Below are 23,109 nucleotides of genomic sequence, written 5' to 3' on the forward strand. Positions count from 1 at the left end.
TCGGCTGTCATTCACAGAAATGAGACTCACAGCATTCACTAAATATTCTATTACCTCATACTTACATCCATCTCACCATCAACACATTATCTTACAACTCAGAGCGCGGGTTAAGAAGTCTGCGGTCAAGCCACACATCGGCTGTCATTCACAGAAATGAGACTCACAGCATTCACTAAATATTCTATTACCTCATACTTACATCCATCTCACCATCAACACATTATCTTACAACTCAGAGCGCGGGTTAAGAAGTCTGCGGTCAAGCCACACATCGGCTGTCATTCACAGAAATGAGACTCACAGCATTCACTAAATATTCTATTACCTCATACTTACATCCATCTCACCATCAACACATTTAAGTCACCCTACAACAACAATGAAGCAGCAGCACGTATATTTCAACTTTTAATAAACATTTTTTCAGCGAATGTATAAAATCAAATCAATTGTCTGCATTTTAATTGTGATAATAAAACCTTCTCAAACATCTTTCTTTGGTGAGCAGAGATCTCGAGCAGATTGCTTTTCTTTCCAGTGAGTAACAGGCCTGTTCTGAGCAGGTAACAATGCAGCACCACCCTGCTGGTTTCCGTCTCCCTTACCATCCATCATTCTGAAGGTCAAACAGCCTACTTTGCAAAATTATCTTTTCGCTTCCTTTAATTTCAAAGAAAGTAATAAATAAACAGACAACATGAGAGAAAGCTGATTGTTCGGAGAGTACTGAAGAGTTAATTTATTTATTTAAATTTAAATTTATATAGCGCGCAAGCAGCCCAGGGGCATTGAGGCGCTGTTACTTGCAATAACTTAGTTACATGGTACATATGATAGCGATTGTTGACACGTTATGAGTAGTACAGGAAATCATACTGTTGTTACAAATATTGCATTTGGGCGTAAATTACAAACATAAATGATAAGTATTTGTGCTGATGTGTCGGTCCTTATGTAAGCCAGCAGCATTAACTGTAACGATGTTAAAGAGGTGTCATGTTGTCTACTTCTATATTCTAAACTCGTTCGAAACCTGTTACTTCTCTTCCATGTATTCTAATGCATTTATCATGTTTTACGTGGGTCTGTGGCATCCTCCATATATTTAGTGAGCAACACCCGGATGGACACGTTTCAATGTGTGGCATAGCTATCGAAAATGTTTTTGGGAAAAAATAGAAACATTCAAGCCAACAGTCTGTGGTGACACATACATTACAGGAGACTGTAATCCTGCAATTTAGGGTGGTCCCCTCCTGCAAAAACGCAATGGTGGCTCTGTCTGATACATAAAAGGCTCCTTTCTTTCAGCAATGTACTGATATGCAAAGGGGGTGGCAGCAAGCATCCCGTTCTAATCCGCCGGGTTGTGCCTGACAGGTACAATCCAGAAATGACAAATGTTGTCTCTCATCCATTTCCTTCCTCAGTGTAACAATACTTGATGTGTACAAGCCCACGCAGGAAGAGCTGGGTGTGCATCTCCTCGGTGTCCTACTTGGTCCTCACCGCGGAGTACAGGGTTTCATTCTGAGGCTCGTGGTGTGCTGTGGGTGTCACGTTTCTGGGTTTCGTCATGTCCAAAGCTGCATAAAGAACGCCATCTTCCACCTTTAAAATCAGCAAATGAAAAAACAGCATTGTCAGCCAGAGCATCAATATTTATCAAGACATTCCAAAAACAGGCGACAGAGAGTCGTGGTCGTGGCCTACATCTCCTAGGAGACACTATGTGCTGCCAATGGCACACCACATGCCTGACATACCCTGTATGATCCATCCCGCTGGCAACATGGACTATTGGGGGTCAGAGTTCCGGACACCATCACAAGCCACATAATGAGCTTTTTTCTTTCATTGATAAGCATTCCCTGATGGCTGAATTATACCCACGCACGTGTGATATAAACGGAATTAAGATCAAATTAACGTGCTCCATTGAAAGCAGTGAGTTATCCAAGACAGTACACGATTTCACACTACCCTCAGGAGTGCATCAAATTTGCTGAGTTGGACAATAGGATAAATCATGGGATCACGTCCCTTCTCCACAGGGGAAGCATTTCCCTGTGAGGCTAGGGAGGTGAGTCCTCACAGGGAGGGACTCCCTTCATGGGGATACGGACTCCCGTTCCATGGCAGAACTCCCTAACCCTCTACTGCCTAAGACTCCACTTCATAATACTACTATCTGCTATTGTGACAATTCTCCCCTTTCTTTTGTAACCTTTAACACTACGTCACTTGGCAGTACTGAGAAGAGGAAGAATGCTGAAGGAATCTTGAAGAATCTTTACCTATTGTGTACTGGGAAGAGGAGGCCCCAAGGAGGCCTAAAGATTACTCAGCATCAACAAACAAATCACTATCAGATTGCGCTAGGGAGGAACCAGCTGAGATAAGATAGAGGAAGGATTTACATCAGGGAGAGCCAGGTGTGAAGCCTGGAGAGCCTGGGAGTTTCGAACTCCAAAGACAGACCCCTGCCCCAGGAAGAACCAGAAACGTACCTAAGCCCACCAGAAGGTAAAGGGAGGCACGAGCAACACGATAGGGACACAGGGGCAGCAGAGAGAAAGACTCTGGGTAATCTTCCTCGTCCCAGTGGCAACAGCAAAGTGATTGCCCTTTTGCCCTTTTGCCCTGTGACCACCACCCAGGAAGGATGTGCCCTTACCATCTCTGAGCACAGTCTGCACTTCACCATTCTTCAAAAGCAGACCTCTGTGTTTTTAGATGGCCGTCGACTTTTCCTTGGATTTACAGAGACCTGAACTGCCTGTGAGAGTGGAACATCAGCCTACATGCAGCTGCCTGATTGGCTGCTTTGTTCAACAAATACTGAGGTCCGGCTGAGCCGTGAGGTGAAGCCAGGCCTGGCATTAAAGGCCCGCTTTTAAGGCCATCTGTCTTTGCCCTGGCCTTGCCCGGTTATTGTCTGCGCCTGCCCGTTGTGCCAACAACCGCCCCTGCATCCTGCGTGCACCTTGGGGTGCCCATGCCGTCTCCACAGGTAAGCGGCACACTCTTCCAAACCGATCTTCTACTTTGGGCACATCATACTGCTGTAGCCTGTCTTGATGCCTTTACTACGATCACAAGACAGCTCTCTTCCAACTCACCCTCCCCCGAGCCAATACAGAACCGTGCCTGCTTGGGTACGTACCACCGTAGATGCCTGCTCTACTGACAACGTTTCCTGATACTACTAAACCTGGAACAACCGGCTCATTAACTTTGCTATTTACTCTGACCTGCAACTCACGTCCATCTTCGCGTTAATGTTCTGTTTACCTGTAATGCACTGATCGGTTTTGGTCGATGAGTAACGCTTAACATGGCCGTCTTCTCATAAAGCAATTTACGCTACCTTACTTACTCATCTGCTGCCACCGATTACTCCCTTCCTACACTGAGTCAATTGGTGCACATTTCCCCCATCTAACCCAGCATCTACTGCCGATTCTCATATTGACCACTATTAATTCAACGTTCAAGTTGGACGCCTAGTGCCTTATCACTGCTACAGATTATATGACGACTGCATTATGAGTACACCGAATTTTGCCTCTGTAGTATTCTAAACCTGTTTCCTGTGTTATACTGTATTCAATATTAGAACACTGCTGTTATCATCATGCAATCCTTTATGTCATACTGGCTTTCTAATCTCAGACCGTGACTCCTTACTTATGCTCCTCAGCGTCCCAGCGTTATATTCAGCCTATGTGCATGTCCCTCATATGTACTCTGACATAATTCCCCACAACATGAGGAGAGTGTCCTAAGCATGTACCTTCCTTGTATTTAATATATACCCTGATGTAGTTCCCTGCAACAAGAGGTGAGCTTTCCAAAGCATATATTTCTTTATACCTATTATGGCTCATGTGTACCTGATGTAGTTCCCCGCAACAAGAAGTGAGCTTTCCCTAGTAAATATTCCTTGTACATATTATGTCTCATATGTACCTGATGTAGTTCACCACAACAAATGGTGAGCTTTCCCTAGTATATATTCCTTGTACATATTATGTCTCATATGTACATGATGTAGCTCCCCGCAACAAGAAGCGAGGCTTCTCCATGTATGTATTCACCTGCACTACCTAGGCCCAATGTATACCTGATCTGTAATTATTGTAGTTTTGCTGCCCTACTGCACTTACTGTAACCATATTCTTAAGCTTAAGCGACTAGATGCCCCCAGGCTTTGTTGCGCTATAGAAATAAATAACCAAACCAAGAAGGCAGAGCTGTGCATCGGGAGTAATCTCCCTCGTCCCAGTGGTCAGACCAAGGCTATTGGAGAACAAAAGTCTGAGTTATACATCAGAAGTAATCTCCCTCATCCCAGTGGCAACACCAAATCCATTGGGGACAAGAAGGCTGAGTGGTACATAAGGAGTCATCTCCCTCGTTCCAGTGTTTGGGGGTGAAACGATAAACCAAGTGTGGAAGACAACTGGCAAATAAGAAGAACCATTCCTCAGAGAACACAGGAGTGTGTCACCTGTAAGGGAATTCTCAAGTGTTCAGGAGGACCTACAGGACTTAAAATAAGTCTTAACAAAGAGAAATACTGGACCAGGAGAAGGAAAGCATTCTCCTGGCCACCTTAAATTATAAATTAGAAATTATAGATGAGACACTAAAGAACTGCCAAGAAAAGGCGAGAACATTGCAAACCAGGAGTATGGAGTTATCCTCCTGGCTGTTTACTCTATTGGTGAAGAACTTGTTGGAACTGTGTGCTTAGGCCTGTCGTGCCATCATTCACCATCACCACGGGGCGGGAGTCATTCTCCTGGTTACCTTTTTGGTTGTACTTATTCTTACTGACAGGGCTGGGGGAGTTTTGGACAGTGGACGGCAACATTATTTTGGACATTGCTCCTGACAACGAGCACCTTGGTTATATTTTATTTAGGTAGGGATTCCCCTCTAGGTTTAGGGAAAGATATGTGCTGGTTCATTCATTTAATAAAAGTTTGAAGTTTGTAGGCAAAAACATGCCACCTCTGTGTCTGACTCCTCACTCGAGCACGCCACAATAAGGGGAGGTGAGATTCCATTCTTATACAATTCTCAGTCCTTTCTCTGGAACCGCCAACAAGAAGCAAAAAAAAGTAATTGTGCTTTTTAAACATACCCCTTCCCACATGTTCGTGGCCTGAGACCAAAACTCCTTGCATGCCGCTGAATGAACGACAAGCTTCAATAGCTTCCAATCACCACTTGCTGAAAATAAAAGAGGGGAAAGGACCCTATACGCTTCCAACTGGAACTGAAAAGTCCAGGCATATCTGCAAGTGTTGCATGTTTTGCTATGGCCGCTGCTTTAACACTAATAATGGAGGGATCCAGTGTTTTAAGCCAGATGAAAAAGTGGGGGTGCCCTAAGGTTTCATGAAAGATGCAGGGATCATTCATCAGCCAGTCACATAATTCAATGACAGTGAACAAGCCAATGGGGGACATGCGTCAGCTGAAGAGAAACTGTAGTCTTTACATTTCAGATTCCGATCCCGGTAGCACGGTTCCGGAGTTAACTAATTTGCCGCATTGCTTTGTGTTTTTTAACTTGAATATTATTGGTTCCACTAGGAATCAAAATGTGCAAATTGTAGGTTGAAAAGGTCCTAGCATCCTGTGTTTCGTATTAAGAACTGGGCCTCATTACGAGTGTGGCGGTCCGGAAACAAGGGTGCCGGTAAGCTTACCAGCACCCTTGTTTCCGGACCGCCACACTATGAGTTTGTCTGCCAAGGACATTGCGCCCGGCAGGTCTGACCTGCCGGGTGCAGCTGCCCCAGTAGGCAGAGCTCTTACGGAAGCATCGGCACCATTAGTAACGGTGCCAGTGCTTCCGTCTCTCCGCTCCCATAGAGTCCTATGGGACTCAATAGGAATGGGAAGTTACAAAATCTGGCTCCTAACTTCTGACACCGCCAGTGGCGTTGCTAGGGGGGTGTCTGGGGACCGGGGTCCCCCTGTGAAACCCTGTGCCCCCCCTTGCGCCCCCCCTACCTAAGACGAGCAGTGACCATGTTCTCCCCCTACTTTTGTCTTTGGCCCCCTCTGTGCCCCTCCTAAATTTGATTCCTGGCGACGCCACTGGGCACTACCGGGACTTGTAATGTCCTGGTGGCACTAATCAGAACCGCTTTTATGTTTCTCAAGTGTTTGAAAACCAGGTATGCTCACTTAGAGTTTTCACATCCACCGCTTCACCGCCTGTTAGATGGAAAAAAATATATATTGCACCAAATTTAATAGAGCCTGTAAAAACCATAGACCTCACTTTGACATTCGTGCACCAACAGTTTAAAATACATAACTGTGGTAAACACCTTTGGACTAGTCATCAGGGTTGTGTCCTTTAGGGTACGAGACTTCCTATCTACACAGTATAGAGTAGTTACCTATCCCCAATGTTTTGCTCACCATCATATTTATAGGTGAGAACAGTAACTGGAACACTCTTTATTAACCCAGACTCCTCAGACAAGGCATACTTTCAGAAAGCTTTGCAATTTTCATTGACATAAGTGTTATATCATCACCATGGACGGGCATGACAACGGGATGCGGTTGATAAAGTCTCAGCATGTATAAGCGTGATGGACAGAGTCCAATAGAGACAACTTTGGTTTTTTACTTTAATAAATAAAATGATTGTCTGAGTAAATGCACCAAGTGTGTGGAAAATGAAAGGTGCATAGACTCAATAATGATGACATGTGACCAACTCATTTGTCTCAGGGAGATATGCTTCACAACTTGTATTGGCAAGCCTAGGTCAATATTAAAGAAGAAATACGTCAATGATACTATTTCATATCAGTTTGTACATAACAGGAAACTGGCCAGTGAGCTAACGGTCTGCCACTGACGTATGAGCGAGCTGCAGGTGGCAATTTCTAATTGAAACAGGGAAGACTCAGGTCCTCACCGGCTCGAGGTCAATACATTCCGTACATTACATTGGGTAATAGTAACACTTGTTAGCCACTGCTAAACTGCAGCTACAAGCACTTTATTAAAACAGCCCTGTATGGTTTTTAGGTTTAGTTGCTGCACTGGGTTGAAAAGTTGCCCCACTAAACTCCACGACTCTAAGAAACCTTAAGCACATTAAATGAATCTGTGGAGGATTCCCCGGTGGAGAATCCTTCCTCCCTTATTTGAGCACTAGTTGCCCGGGTCTTTAGCTAAAATGCACATGGGGGTCTGCTATAGCCTTGTGTATGTTTTATTGTGGGATAACTTCCTATTTTTGCGAAATTGCAAAATTGATAATCTCACGAAATAGTCTACACTGATTAGCACAGGGTCGACCCTGCTCCACCACTGTGCAAGGAGAATGGGTGGGGTTGGTGAAAATTTCACTATCTCCAGTATACCAAGACTGGTATGCTGACCTTGTGTCTTAATTTCCTATTTTTTGAAAAGTCTCACAATCAGCAATCTTCCGAAATCACCTATATTTATAGAACAGTGGAGGACGCTGCCCTGTGCAGGGCGAATGGGTGGGGTTGCTCAGATTCCACTATCGCCAGTACACACCAGACTGGTATACCGACCTCGGACCAAGATTTCAGTCCACCAACTGTTGTGGTGCCTGGAGAACACAATCGCAAAATTGACAATCTGACGAAATCGCACACACTGATATCACAGGGCCGGACCCCGCCCTGTGCAGGGTGAATGGGTGGGGTTGGTGAAATTTCACTATCGCCAGTACACCGCAGACTGATATGCCGACTGTGGGTCAAAATGTCAGCCCACCAACTGTTATGGGGCTGGAGCCAACCCCAAACATACAAACACACTGTCACAAATTACACGGCCTGCAGTAGCGGCCCTGTAGTTATGGTTAAGTTGCTCAACCCATAGGAAGAGCATTATTTAGCAGTTTATAACTTCCCTCCCCTTGGACAAATACTCACCAAACTTTGCAAAACAAATTATATGGCCCGCTCTGAAGTTTTGTCGGCAAGTTTGGTGAGGTTTCGTCAAGGGGGGGCAAAGTTATAGGGGGGTCCCAACATTTCTTTTTCTTCCATAGACTGAATGGAAAAATGTTTTGCTCACGCCTACAGCCCAAACCAATGGATGGATTTTAACCAAATTTGCAACAGGAGCGGCGGCTTGGTCCTGAAAGCGTGCTTTTGTAAATTTGGTGGAAATCCGTCCAGTATTTTTTTTTAGAATGACCAAAAAGTAGGTAAAAAACATTTTTGATATCTGGCTCCTCTCCGCGGACCCATTTGCCTGTGCGGTCCGCGGACAGGCATACGATTGGCCCAGAGGGTGGCATGATGTCCATGGACATCGGACACGCCCCCTGATTGGATGGTGAAAAGTGTGAAGTGCGTCAGATTTTTGGAAACGCCCGCCAAGTTTGATTCGCGGACAGCAGCGGTGAAAACATATAAAAAAACACAACATTGCACTTGTCAAACTTATCAAACAATCTCTGGGGAGGAAAGGGGTGATGAGGATGGAATGGGATAACACTAAACACGGTACTCTCCACCATCGCAATTTGGAAAAAAATAGCGAAGAAATGCGGTATACAGGAGAGGCTCTCCCCCCTCCTCCCGATGAGATTCATCCCTGGAATCCCCCTAACCTCAGAAAAAGTCTATCTGAACTGGACTGACAAGCTCCAACTACACACCATGGGGGACCGAGTTAGTGACCGAAAATTCCTTACACCTGAACAAGCCAGAGCCCGTGGAGCCACCACTGCCCTGGACACATTTATCTATTTCCGTCTTAGGGTCACTCTCCAGGCCATATTCCCATTGTTTCCACAACAGCCGCCAACACGCCAACTACTGCACGGGGTGGTCCAGTCTCAGGGAGAGGATAGGCTAGTGTCGTTAATCTATAATACTCTATTATCCGACACAACCCCACCGCCTACAGCACCGAAAGTTAGATGGGAGAAAGCCCTACATTCGGCAATCCCAGATGAGGAATGGGACTATATATTAGCTCAAACCCAAAAAGTATCACTAAACACATGATACACCTAAAATATGTGCATCAGGCATATCACACACCCGCCAGGCTACATTACCATCACCCCACAACACCACTGTTGTGCAATCATTAGCTGACTTTCTCCACCTCGCATGGTCATGCCCGGCCATACACCAATTCTGGAAGTCAATTTTGGAGAAAACGGCAGCAATCATTGATACCCCACTAGAGCCAGACCGCAAGATCACACTGCTTGGACTAACCAAACATCTACCTCCCTCAGTGCGTATACTAGCAGGGATGTTGCTGCTACTTGCCCGAAGAAGGATTGCAATGTCCTGAGGGGAGGACCGATACCGACAATTCAACAATGGCAGATGGACATAACATATTGCCAAGACACAGAAGTGAACTTCATCAGACTTCTACCTCTGCATGCTCACCCCCCGATATCTCGGGTCCTTATATTACCTACCTAATGTCCATCTCGGACCAGGACTCTTCACGAGACTCTTCCCCAGGTCCCAATGTCGGTGAGTCAGCCAACGCTTCACTATGAGACTGTGTCAGGTACAACTAATAACCTCAAAATGCAGCAAACCTGGTGCATTGCTGGGGGGAAGTGGGCTGCGGAGGGAAGGCAGATACTGGGGCGGCTGGTATGGCATTGTTTCTCTTTTTGTTTGTTACTGTATGTGCAGTGGAAAATACCAAAAATAAAGTTTAAAAAAAAAAGGATGGGATGGGATAATGCCATAAGAAGCCAAAAAAGGACGTTTTTCACCCCAAAAATCTGCGAACAGTTTAATCGTGGACACTTCAGATGTTCGGGGACATCTGTTCCTATTTCGCATTACAGGGTTGGTGAAAAGCAATTCTTGGATGGCTTATAACTTTGGCGCCACTCAATGAAACTGCATGAAATTATGGAATTTTATTCTAGACTTGATTCTGAATGGTTTTGGAAATTGTGGGGCTGTTTTGTCAAGAGCGGGGTCCCAATATATTGTAAAGGTTTATAAATGTGGTGCCATTTGACGAATGTGCACAAAAAGTTGCAAAACGATTTTAATTCTAGATATACATGTTTTTGTAAAGATTGCTGGGATTTTGTCAAGAGGGGGCTAAATTAGAGGGGGGGGGTCTCAACATTTTTAGATGGCTTATAACTTTGTTGCCATTTGATAAATGTGGACAGAGGTTTTCAGAAAGATTATAGACCCAACCTTTAATGTTTGTGTAAAGTCTGAATGGGTTTTGTCAAGTGTTGGCTAAATTATATGACTATTGTATGTACATACATTTTGACACTTTTAAACAAATAAAACATGGGCGGATTTCAAGCAAACTCGTGTAAGGAGCATTAGCAAGGACCTTAAAGCATGGTTTTACAAATGTGCCTGTGTTTTATTTTTTTACAGTGTCATAATGTAGGTACAAAATATAGTGATATACATTTGGTGATTGAGGTATAGTCTGTGGCCATGGGCAGTGGGCAGATTGTCCGGGTCATGGAATAAGGTCATGACCCGGACAATCTGGCTAATGGCCATGACCACGAGGGACGAAAAATGTGGTTAAAGTGGCCATGTCCACCTTGGGCATGGCCACGTGTGGTAAACCTATTTGAAAGTGGGATAGGTTTGAAAGGGAAAAACAATGTGCTTGTGGTAATATGATCATAGCGTTCTGTCTTTGCCTTCTGCAGGCTGCCATGGAAAGGGAAGAGGGGCTCTCATGCGGCGTCCCACTGTAGAAAGAATAATCTACTTTTTAGAACCCGGGTTCCCGCTTTGGAAACCCGGGTGCTAATGGCCTTTATTCCCCATCGCAGGGGCTGCATAAGAGGATAATGGTCTGGACCCCTCGTTATTTATTTATTTATAACATGCAGAAGCCCGCAGATATCAGGGCGCACACAGACACACTTCGCTTGGGCCAATAACTTGGGCTGCCGGGCTGTTATCCCCTGTTCCGGTCCCTGGAAGGGGGGAATGAACGTCACATTATTCCCATTAGCATAACACAAAATACTAATGGAAATGTTGCAAACACGTATTTAGTCTATGTACTTTACTGAGAAATGTAAAGTAGATGGAGTCTACAAGATGTTTTAACTGTGAAAGGTGTTTTTTTAAAGTTTGCAGGAGAGGTTAGAACGTAAGGTGAGGAGGGAAATGAGGGAAGAGGCACCAAGCACAAACATGGCGGGGCAGGTGGACAGGGGAAAATGTTGCACGTGTGTTACTTCTAAGGTAGTGGGCAGTGTATCTCATGCTCCTTGATTACAGCTTGGTGTGTTGTAGTATATACAGAGGACTGTTTTCTTCCAAAGATATGGATCAACAGCATCTTTTATTGCTTGCAAGGTAGCAGGTGGGATTTTGTGTCCCACAGAAGTAGGCTGTGTGGTTACAGTATTGGTTGAGGAAGATGAGATGGAGGGAGACAGCCTACTGCTTACTAAGAAAGGAACAATGTTTCTGAGAGCATTGCGGTAGTTGGATTTGATGTGGTGGCACATGGAGGTGGTCCCGTAGGAATAATGTCCAGGTAGTCCGCAACCGAGTACAAAGTTGCACTGAGTGCATTTCACTTTTGTAGCTTTAGCCTTTGGTGCATTCCCAAAAGTGGTCAAGAACTGCCACACCCATGATTTTCTCTCTGTGCTAGAGCTAGGCACTTCCTCTACCTCATCTTCTTGGTCCTCTTCATTGTCTTTGGAAATACTGTGGTTTTGTGTTGTGTGGGTCCTCCAGCTGGTGGTGGTGGTGGCTCTTGGGGTGGAGGGATGGCAATAGCTGATGATATTTCTAAGATAAATAGCAGTTTTGCTACTATTCTTCCAAGTATGTACTTTGTACTAGATTGTTAATGGATAATGAGTAAGAATAGGTTTAGGAGCTGTGCAAGGGTACATTTCGAGCTTGAAAGTTCCTAGATCAGTAGAAAATGCAGTTCCGAACTGTCCTTGAAGCAAGGACCCGAATGCGAAGTGCAAACTCGTTTATGGACACGTCATAATGCTGCACGCAAGTGCATGGTCACATGGCACTGTCCGGAGGGTCCGCAATGATGTCAGATGTTCGCGGATGTCGACGGAATCAAAAACAGTGGAAAAAGTATAGAAGTGTTAAAAATGATGCTAGAAGGTGGGAAATGCCAGAGTTTTAAGGTGAAACATTGTAAATTGGACAAAAATGTTGCTCTATTAGGGTAAGTATGATTTTAGTAAGTTGTAGGAAAATAGCATGCACTGGTACAAACCCATGAAATTCTCTGAAAAAAACTTTGTTAAAGAGATGTTATGGTTAAGTTGCACCAATAAAAACCTGTAAAATACAATGAAAAAACATTGTTAAAGGGATATTATGGTTACAATCATAACTCACACCACCACTGTGCACTGCTAAGACTAACACATAGGACATCAAAGAAGACATCACAAATGTCATTGATGACATCACTGATGACATCACATGTGAAATTAATTTTCATGAAGAGTCCCTACAAGGGGTTGTGTTTATAATGTTGATAACAAGATGTCAGGGGTGATTGTGTAATGTTAAACATGTAATAACTAGCTAACAATTCAAGACTTACTACACACTTGTGCTGGTACAAACAATACATATGAAGACCCACAATGCATACAAATCAGAGGCACATACAAGGAAAGTAAAGTAAGGAAGAAAGAAACAGCATCATCAGAAAATGTTAATAGCATTAAAGTTCATCTGCATGTATACAAATGAATTGTGTTTTAGAGGTCTGCCTATTGCCCATGTACGTGCACCATGAGCTGAAACCAAACCCTAAGGAAAGTACTTTAAGAACATATGACAAGGTTAACATCTAGCTATACAGCACCTTTTGAATTTTAATATACTGACGGTCAATGAACAAAACCACCTGCCATAGATATGTCAGTGAACAAAAACAAGTGTGCCAGATATGTGATGTGATCAGTGATGTCATCAATGACATTTATGATGTCAACTTTGATGTCCTGGGTGTTTTTCTCACTGAATATATGCATATTCAGTAAAAAAAACTTTGTTAAAGGGACATTATGGTTAAGTTGTGCTACTAAAAACCTATGAAATTCAGTAAAAATACTTTGTTAAAGGGATGTTATGGTTCAAAGTAAAACCGAAAAACCCCTGAAATTCGCCAGTTATGGTAAGCTAAGCAACCATAACTCGCGCCACCACCGTGCACTGCTGAGACTAACACCCAGGACATCAAAGATGACATCACAAATGTCATTGATGACACATGTCCCAGACAATGACCATGGCTTTCCACATACTTTTTGGAACTTTTTGAACCTTTTTGGGGTGTTCGATCTGTCCATGAAGCGTACCCCTCCATCCCTATAAAAGGCCACACACCAGAGCTGATCTTCATTGTGCATCTGGCTATTGCAGATTGACTTTTGTTGCCGTTGCTGCTCTAGCTGAGATTATCTAATCAACCCTGATGGCATCCATGGCTGCTGTTGCTACATCTGCCTCAGAACCACCTCCAACCCCCCAACCCCTCCACCACCACAAGGGCCTGCAGAGGGGAACGGGCGTGAGGATGTAGAGGACGAGGATGAAGAGAATGAAGAGGATGAGGTAGTGGAAGTCACTACTACCAGCACTCACCAGGAGTCTTGGGTCTGGCGGTTGTTTACCATTCATGGTAACGTACCAAAAGCACATATGAACAAGGTCACCTGCAACCAGTAGAAAATGGTGCTGAGTCGTGGGAGACGTGTTTCCTACAGCTTTGGTACGACATCCATGAAGCGACACCTAACGTCGTTTCACGGTGGGGCCATTCGCAAGGTTGTACCTTGTGATGAACATAGTAGATTGAGTTCCTCTACCACATCCTCCGTTTCCGCTCCTCTCACCACAAGAGACACTCTTGTGGGAGAGCGCATCCCTCCAGCTGCCTCACAGGCCATTCACGATGCTGTTGACCCTTCCCTTTCGAGGGTCACAATATTGTGTATGTACTGCGACGCAGTACTCTGCAGGGGGGAGACTACAGTCAGGGAGCACCAGAAGACCTGCTACCTACCTAAGTAAGGACCACCCTACATCTTCCTCTCTCCACCTGCCCTTTCTTATCCCTGTGGTTGGTCTCCCTTCATTACCCTCCTTTCCCCTCCTCTCCTAGTGTGTTGTTTGTAAAAAAACAAAAAAATATAAAGGAACAAAAATTAAAAAAAGGCTCTTTTCAGAGCTGCCTTTCACAGTTTAAAAATAGAAGTGGCAAATAAACAGCGCAGGGCCCTGAGCATTTGTTGGACGTCCGCGGACAGTCCTAGGACATATAAAGTTTTAGGGTGCTGCCCTAGCAAAACCAATGCACTTTTTTCTGGGAGGAAGTGATGGCTCCGAAAAGAGCCTTTTGGTGGTGTTTTTGTGTGTTTGAAAAACTTGAAATCGTCAACATCTACTGCAAAAAAGAGGACTGTAATTCCAAAAAAGGTTGCAATGCATTTTGTACATTTCTCAGAAAAATCTGATTGCCAGCACAAGTAAGATGGACTCCATCTATGCGAAAGAAATGTATGTGCTATGAAACATAATATTTTCATTGTGAAAAGAGGACATGCCAACATCTCTTAGAAAGGCACAAACAGCCTTATTGACATTGCGCCTTGCTTTCTCCATTTGTGGACCAAATGAAGAAGTACGCAGCCACATTTGTCTTTGCGCAATACGAGAAAAAATTACTTGGGAATTTGGAAACATGTCCATGACCTTCCCAAGTCCTTCTTTCATTGCAAATTGCAAAGAAATTCCAGACACATGTCCTAAACTGTTCCCTCCACAATGAATTATAATTATGTCTGGATGATGCTCTGTCTCTAAAGTAGCACAGAGAGGTAGCAAGTCCAGCCACTTCATTCCATGCACTCCATGCCAGTCTACTTCCACATGAGGGAATCCAAGATCTGCAGCTAATCCACAGCGTTCTGCATGCACCTCCAACCAATGTATCCACGAGTCTCCCAAAATCCAGATAATCTGTTTTCGGAAACACACAGCCATAGCTATCTGTTCTTCTCTCAGGAAAAAGACGTTCTGACAAACTGGAAGGATGTTCATTACTGCTTGAACCAAGTGTTCCAAATCATACACTTAAAATTCTACTCATTTGCAAACCATGTTGAACTAACATATTGTAAATAAAATATAAAGGCTGCACATAGTCAAATGAAATGCATGCATAAACTATGTTCAAATATCAAACAAGAATACTACTACAAAAACATAAAAATCAATATCTAAATTAACATCAGTACTATAAACACACAAAATTACTAACTTCTTTCTATTACCATTGCAGTGAAGACCAAGCTGCTGAAAATCTGCAGCATCTGAACTACAAACAACATATCCGAAGAAACCTGCTCATTCCACAAAAAAAGAGTAGGTACAATACTACCTAAATATTGTTACTGTTACTCAAACACACTGTGTAGTTCATTCATGTAATTTGCGCACCAAAAAAACAGATTTCTGAACCATTCTAACACAAATAACATAACTCAACCCCTAGAATGTTAGTACTACAAAACAAAGAACTGTTTTAATTGTATGCCATTAGATTTACTATTAGTGCTTCTCCTCACCACTAGCTCAGTTTCTACTGTCATCTGAATCGCATTATAGTAACACACAAATAGAAGAATAGCCTTCCCAACTAATTGTAGCTGCCCAATGCACAATCACGCACCACCACATACATCTTTACCATCATACTCAGACACTTATGCACACAGCACACATACATTGCAGAACAACCCAACCCATACCTTTCTTTTAAAAAACAGGCCCCAAAGAATGCCTACCAAAAAGCAAGTCCATAGAAAGCAATGCAGAAATAGATCAAATGAAAATGAAAGTATCCAAAATAATCATCCATCTCTAGCAGAGTTTGTACAAAAAGTTCAAATAAAACAGCTAATACAGTCATTTAGCAAAACCAAATTAGCTTCCAGTACAGAAACTTTGCCTCCTCTGTCAAAATGTAAATCGAAACAGAAAATGTTTAACAAGAATTCAGCTACCACTACTGTTAAAACTGCTCCTATAAATCTTGATATACTAGCAAGTAACCATACCAAAAAGGATTTTAGCAAACATGTTCCGCCACAGAGTCCTTCAGAATCTTATAAAAACAGGAGACAAATCATGCACAACCCTTAAAACCTACCGTAGAAAATCAATCTTAGAAGCTTTGATAGACAGTGAAATCCTTCTCAAAAGAAAGTTATTTATTTTAGTGTTAAACAGAATGAAACCACTAACAAAAGTAACTACTAAATTACAAAAAATGGAATGTCAACAAAAATAACTTCTTAAATATCTGTGGAGGTAAATGGAGTCACACCACAAGCACAGAACCATATTTTAATGAAGAAGCATACAAACAAAACCAAACAAACAATTGCCATACATAGCAGTGGACGAGGTTATGAAAAACTTAATACCATAATGCAACAAGAAATACTGCTTACAAAAATATCCCCAGAAAACTCAGAATTACCTCTCCATTCGACTAAACCAGAACGTCCAGTATACAAATGGCCATGCACGTCAATGTGTAACATTCCCAAAAAATCTTTCAAATCTTTACGCCAGTTCCTCAATCAGTATGTGAAAGGCAAAGACAAAATCAAAATGAAACTGCTGCAAAATATGGATACCTGTCCAGTGAGCAAATACACAGGACTACAAGGACATTAATTAGCCTGCATTTCAGGACCTATTTGCAAAAGCACCTTCCATCATATCAAAATGATATCAACACATCATTCAACTATAAGACATCTAGTCTATAAACTGTACTATGCTAAAAGTCCTGCTTTAGCACTAACCAATTTAAATAATCTTCTACATGGTACAGCCAAAGACCTACTCGAAGAAATCGAGCATTTCCAGAAAATATATTTTGGAAGTGAAAGCCACTTATGAAATGCAATAGCTTTACAACAGATTAGCAACAATTCTACACATGGCAACCTTCTACTACACACATACAAAAAAGAAATACTAAAATTTAAAAGTACATCCGCTGAAGTACCAAACCATGTGTGTGTGTGTATTGCCGCAGAACATTTTATAAAAGTAACACAAAAACTGTAGACGTAACATACAAAATAGACGACAATGAATGGTTTGAATTAGCTCTCTATCTTATAGCAGAAAACACATACAAAATATCTGACCCTTTAATACAGTTACTGCACTACAAAACTAGACAACAACCAAACTCCTTCACGTGCTATCATAAATAACTTGGAATTACTCCCACTACCAAAACCCATGAAACAACTCAATTTATATGAGAGCTTCATAATTTAAACAGTGCACCCATTTCAAGCAATACTAGCCCTTCAACCAAAAACAGCAAAATTACCTCCCTCTGAATTGGTGCAAGGCATTTGTGGCAAAGTAGTTTATTTACCATTAGATCTGAAAGAAAATGTACACACTCTGGGAGTGCAACGTCCAATAGAGCAATATTTAGTTGTCTTAGTAAATGGTGTACATACAAAAGACAAAAAAATGTGGCAACAACTCTTAGACTTACATAAAGTTAGACAAGCCTTGCATTATCTAAAAGACAATAATGAATACTGCAAAGAAATAAATATTGAAAAAAACTTAAGGGAAACAAAATAATTCAAGAGTCACCAGAAACTGGTCAATTTGAACTTCTAGATCCTGCTATAGTATCCAATATTTTAGACCATTATACAATTCATCCATTACACTCTAATGACACCATAGATGATGCACTAGAAATGTACCAAACGCGACAAACCAAAAGATCACCAATCAGCATATGGGAAAAAGTATAGAAGCACGTGCTTTTCCTCTACTCTTTCCTACTGGCAAAGAAGGAAGGTACGATGATAGACCTATTCAGATAACAGCATCAGAATACTGCTCGTTACGAATGCATTCTGAAGATTCCAGATTTAGACAAAATGTGTAATACATATTCCATCTACTCTTTGAAAGTGAACTAGCAACTCTATGTTACGGAGTTGCACACACATTGAAATCAGGAACCCACTTTCAAAATATGTCATCTCCGCAATTAATACAAAAAGTGCAAGAAAAAGATGAGGTTTTACAATCAAGCATTACAAAGCTGTTAGCAAATATGCGTGGAACGAAAGAGTACTGGTTCAGACATCACAGAGATGTACAGTGTATGAAAAGAAACCTTGGCCCACCCACTTGGTTTGTTACATTAAGTTGTGCAGAATATGCATGGGAAGATTTACATGATTTCCTACGCATATCAAACAAAAACAAAACAAACAGAGATATACTAACACCTGGAGAACTTTGCTCTCTGGATCCTGTTAATGTTTCAAGATATTTCCATCATCGTTTCATTGCTATGCTACACTTTATTTGTAATAAAACTGTTCCTCCCCTCGGAGAAGTGCAACACTTCTTTTGGAGAAAAGAATACCAAGCCAGAGGAGCACCACATATCCACATGGTTTTATGGATAAAAGATGCTCCTAAATTTGGTCAAGACAGTGATGCCACTGTTTTACAGTTTATCGAAAAATATGTCACTTGTGAAAGTCCATCGGAAGCAACAAATAGTGATCTTCATGCACAAATTGTACAATTTCAAAGACATAAATGTGGCAACGATTGTCGTCGCAAATACAAAACAAAGGGAACTACTACACCAAATGCTGCTTTGGTTTCCCTAGACCAGTTACAGAAACAGGTGAAGTCAACAACTTCATGTCTTCAATTAGACATAGTGTTAAAGGTAAATTACCTAAGAACACATATTACATAAAAAGAACAGAAGAAGCAAAATATATCAATGATTACAATGCAATGATTGCCCTCTTATGGAATGCAAACATAGATGTGCAGTACATTGCAGACAATTCCACTGCAGTTGCACGATATGTTACAGCCTACTTAACAAAAGCAGAAAAAACAGAGCTTCAAGACCTCTGGAATGACCCATCATCAGACAAAATACTATCTCTGAAATTGTACAGGTTAGGCATAAAAATGCTCTCTCATGGAGAATGTGACTCCTACGAAGCTGTAGATCATTTAACCGGTACTGCTTTGTATGGAAAATCTAATAATATAGTATGGCTAAGTCTTGGTCCTGCTTAATCTAGAAAAAGAGTTCTCAAATCATACAACGACATAGAAACAATAGCCAAAGATTATCCCAACAGCCAAGACATTTTGAAAAACAATTTACTAGACACATACTACCCAAACAGGAGCACCACTTTGGAAACCATGTATCTATACCACATAGCCCAAAACTTCACATACAAAAATAATATAAAACCTGATGAAAAAAAAGGTAGATATAGAGTGACAAATTGTGAAGGCAGCTTAGTGAAACTTACCAAACGAAGCTTAATTAATCATATGAAATTGTCATTAAACCCAGGTTGTTGCGCAATCTCTCTATCCTTTGATCGTGGATGTCTGATTGGCAGGGACCTCTCGGGAGGCTGGAGGAAGAGGCCACACTTCACCCAAATGTTGAGATGTTACTGTTGTGGGAGGGAAACTTGGGGGGAGGGGGAGTCATATCGGTTAAATATCAGCGGCAATCGGCACCCCTGATTGGGGTAGGAGACAGAAAGGATGCTATGCCATTGTTGGATGTTTGTTAAAAGAAGAATGTTTGCAACTCACGCTGCTGTGAAATAATTACAATTGTTAAAAAAACGTAAAAAATCCTCAACATAAAGAACTATATTAAATTTCCCTGCTACAGCGTTTTAAACCATGGAGAAAAGAAGAAGAGATACTAGAAAACTAAGACTCCTAGGAAGATGATTTCAAAGCAAATGAAAGCACTATCACTGATGTAAACTTTACACAGTACAAAACAATGTTGCACAATGAACAGCAACACGAAGAAGAACTCCAGGCCCAACTAGATAAGGACACTCCAGACAGTAGTCAACCTTCTGTAACAGGAAGCCAAGAACCACAGGGACATCCACTAATAGCAAATGAGGCAGAATTAGCTATGACAGAAGTAGAGAACACCATGTGTCACTATGAAGAAGATACAGAAGACTTAACTGTACTACAATCAAAATTGAATAAAGAGCAGCGTACCATGTTTCAAGAAGTAACAAAACAAACTGCACATGGTGTACAACATGAAAATAAAGAATGTACCTGCCAAAATTACAAACCTATACTATTAAATGTCAGTGGTGAAGCTGGTTCAGGCAAAACATACTTAATCAAAATCATTAGCAGGTTTCTTTAACAATTGACAAACAACAAACTGTCAGCTGTTGTAACTGCCACCACAGGTTTAGCTGCCTATAACATAGGCGGTGTCACTTTACACCGATTACTACTCCTTCCAGTAGAACACCAAAACAAATTAGAATATTACAAACTTTCTACAGAAGCTGCAATGGAACTACGCAGAGTGTTAAAACAAATGAAAATGCTACTAATAGATGAAGTGAGCATTGTCTCCAACCTAATGTTGGCTTTGATTCACCTCAGATTGCAAGAAGTTCTTAAAACAAACTACAAAGAGCTCTTTGGAGGAAAACACATTATTGTTTTCGGAGATCTTCTTCAATTGACACCAGTGAAAGGTGAACCTCTTTTTAAAACCTTAGGACACAAACTCTGCTGTAAAACTGTTGACAGCATAGGAAATGTCAACCTTTGGCAACATTTACAATACAGAGAATTAACAGAAAACATGCGCCAATCTGCAGACCTCACTTACGCCAACATTTTAAAAAGTATTAGAGTTGGTGTACTATCTCAAGAAGCACAAGCAATTTTAAAAACCCGGCACATCCATGCACTTTATGGCCATAACTCATGTGCTACTGATGTCATGGAACAATTAGCATACAAAAATGTCAATTGTATGTCCTTAATGCCAACTCTTTCAAGCTGTTCCAAATTCAATGAAACAATGTTGAAAAAAGAAATGCAACCAATAATTGAAATTTGCTCCACAGACAAACTGGACATACATGGTATGACACTACCCATGTGTCAACAAGCCACAACGAGACTAAATACCTTAGAAAATTCTATCTCCAACACAGCTGGTTTGGAGAAAATATTAAAATTATCCTTAAACCATAGAGAAATGCTTAAACGTACCCTTGACGTGGAGCAAGGACTAGTTAATGGAGCACTGGGTACAGTTGTTGGCTTTCAAACATACCCTCGTGACAACATTCAGTTTGTCAATATTCTCTTTGATAAACTTTCAGAAGTAAAAAGGATAGGGCGCTCAACAGCTCGATTCCTTCTTTTCAAAGACATGTATGTACGCAGAGAACAATTTTCTCTAACTCTAGCAAACACAGTCACCATTCACAAATCACATGGTCTTACCCTAGATAATAATTTTGGAGAAAATATTAAAATTCTCCTTAAACCATAGAGAAATGCTTAAACGTACCCTTGACGTGGAGCAAGGACTAGTTAATGGAGCACTGGGTACAGTTGTTGGCTTTCAAACATACCCTCGTGACAACATTCAATTTGTCAATATTCTCTTTGATAAACTTTCAGAAGTAAAAAGGATAGGGCGCTCAACAGCTCGATTCCTTCTTTTCAAAGACATGCATGTACGCAGAGAACAATTTTCTCTAACTCTAGCATACGCAGTCACCATTCACAAATCACATGGTCTTACCCTATGTTAGGCGGAAACCTGTGCAGTTCCCTCTGGGACCACTGCAAAAGATTTAGGACTACAGGTGTTGCGATGAACCCGCTTGGTAGCAGTCTGTACCACACAGATCCAATTGGTAGCTGTGGCTGAGCAGTCAGACTTCTCTCAAGAAAAGTTGGTCAGTATAGGGAGTATACAAGATAGGGTAATTCTTCGCAGCAAAACGAGTAAACACGCAACCAGGCTTTAGTATAAAGATAGTAAGTTATTTATTAATAACAGAATGTCTACGAAAAATACTAAAGTGAACCACGGCAAACAAATCAAAATACAATTACTCTGCAGGGTGGAATAAAGCTCAACCCCCCGAAACACTATATCGACAACTCTAGGTTCTACGGCACCACTTATTTTCAGACAGAGGTGTATACCTAAACCCAGATGACACTCGAATATTTTTAGTGAGGAAGGGAGAGAAGAGAAAGGCAGGTAACGAAGTCAACACGGTTCGTACTGAAGCGGGTAAAAATGCAAGGCAAGAAAGCATTCATCACACTAGATCATACAGTTCGGCGGCCAGGCCCACTCGGTGAGAGGCAAGGCACGATGTCCTGGAAAGTCTCTACGGATGATGCACTCAAGTCTTGTTTAGCAAATTGTTTAGCGACAGGTTGAACCAGTTCAGAACAAAGAGTGAATAAAGCTTGGAGGCAACCCAACGGAACGGAGAGGAATCAGATACCTCACACGAACCGATCAAAAAAGGAAGCCAGGCGGTTTACGGTACCTTGTGGGGGAAGACAGCTCCGACGGGGGCAGTTGTTCCTGGTGGTGGATGCACGACGGGTCTTGGCCAAGAGAAGAGATGCTCTCGTCGTCGAAGAGAAGATGTCCGGTGCACCACCAGGGAAGAAACCAGCCGCGGAGTGCTTCGTCACAAGGCACCACCTTTCGATCACGATGCAGGAGTAGTGGCTATCCGGTTGCCGGGTGCTCTGCACGGGCAATTCGACCACTGCGTCCTGGGCGACCAAAAAGCGCAAAGAAGAAGAAGACTGGTTGTTCCCACCAGCCAGGGAAAGAGCCTCTCCGGCAGGGAGATCTCTTCTGTCGTCGGGAGATTGTGAGACGATTCCGCAGGGCTCCACCGGAGGTTTTGTCGTGCAGGTCGGCTCAGCGTTACCCTCGTCGGATTCTTTAGGTCCAGTGGCGACTTCCTGAAGATCCAGTCCCAAAGGCCCTGCTTTTATGCAGACGTCCCCCATTCATTCAGCCTAGCTTGTCAATCAACACAGGCTAAGTGGTGAGCGGGAAGGCTCACCACCTGGGCCAATCACTCCAGAGTGCGACCTGAGTTGGCAAGGCAACTCGGTCCAGGGTGTCTAAACCCCCTCCCACACCCCTGAGGTAACCCAG

At 42.3% G+C, this 23,109-nt stretch overlaps 1 protein-coding gene across 1 annotated transcript in view; it reads right to left on the bottom strand.

The window, feature by feature from the left end:
- Positions 1–712: 712 nt before the first annotated feature.
- The window catches only part of LOC138516434 (sialic acid-binding Ig-like lectin 9), a 530,018-nt gene continuing 507,621 nt past the window's right edge, over positions 713–23,109 (bottom strand). The window contains exon 9 of the mRNA XM_069631556.1: positions 713–1,614. Coding sequence (XP_069487657.1) covers positions 1,498–1,614 — 117 coding nt within the window. The 3' untranslated portion in view covers positions 713–1,497. The remainder of the gene's footprint in view (positions 1,615–23,109) is intronic.

This window comes from Ambystoma mexicanum, chromosome 6q (assembly GCF_040938575.1).
Source record: "Ambystoma mexicanum isolate Mex_15411 chromosome 6q, UKY_AmexF1_1, whole genome shotgun sequence".
In the NCBI taxonomy this organism is placed as follows: Eukaryota; Metazoa; Chordata; class Amphibia; order Caudata; family Ambystomatidae; genus Ambystoma; species Ambystoma mexicanum.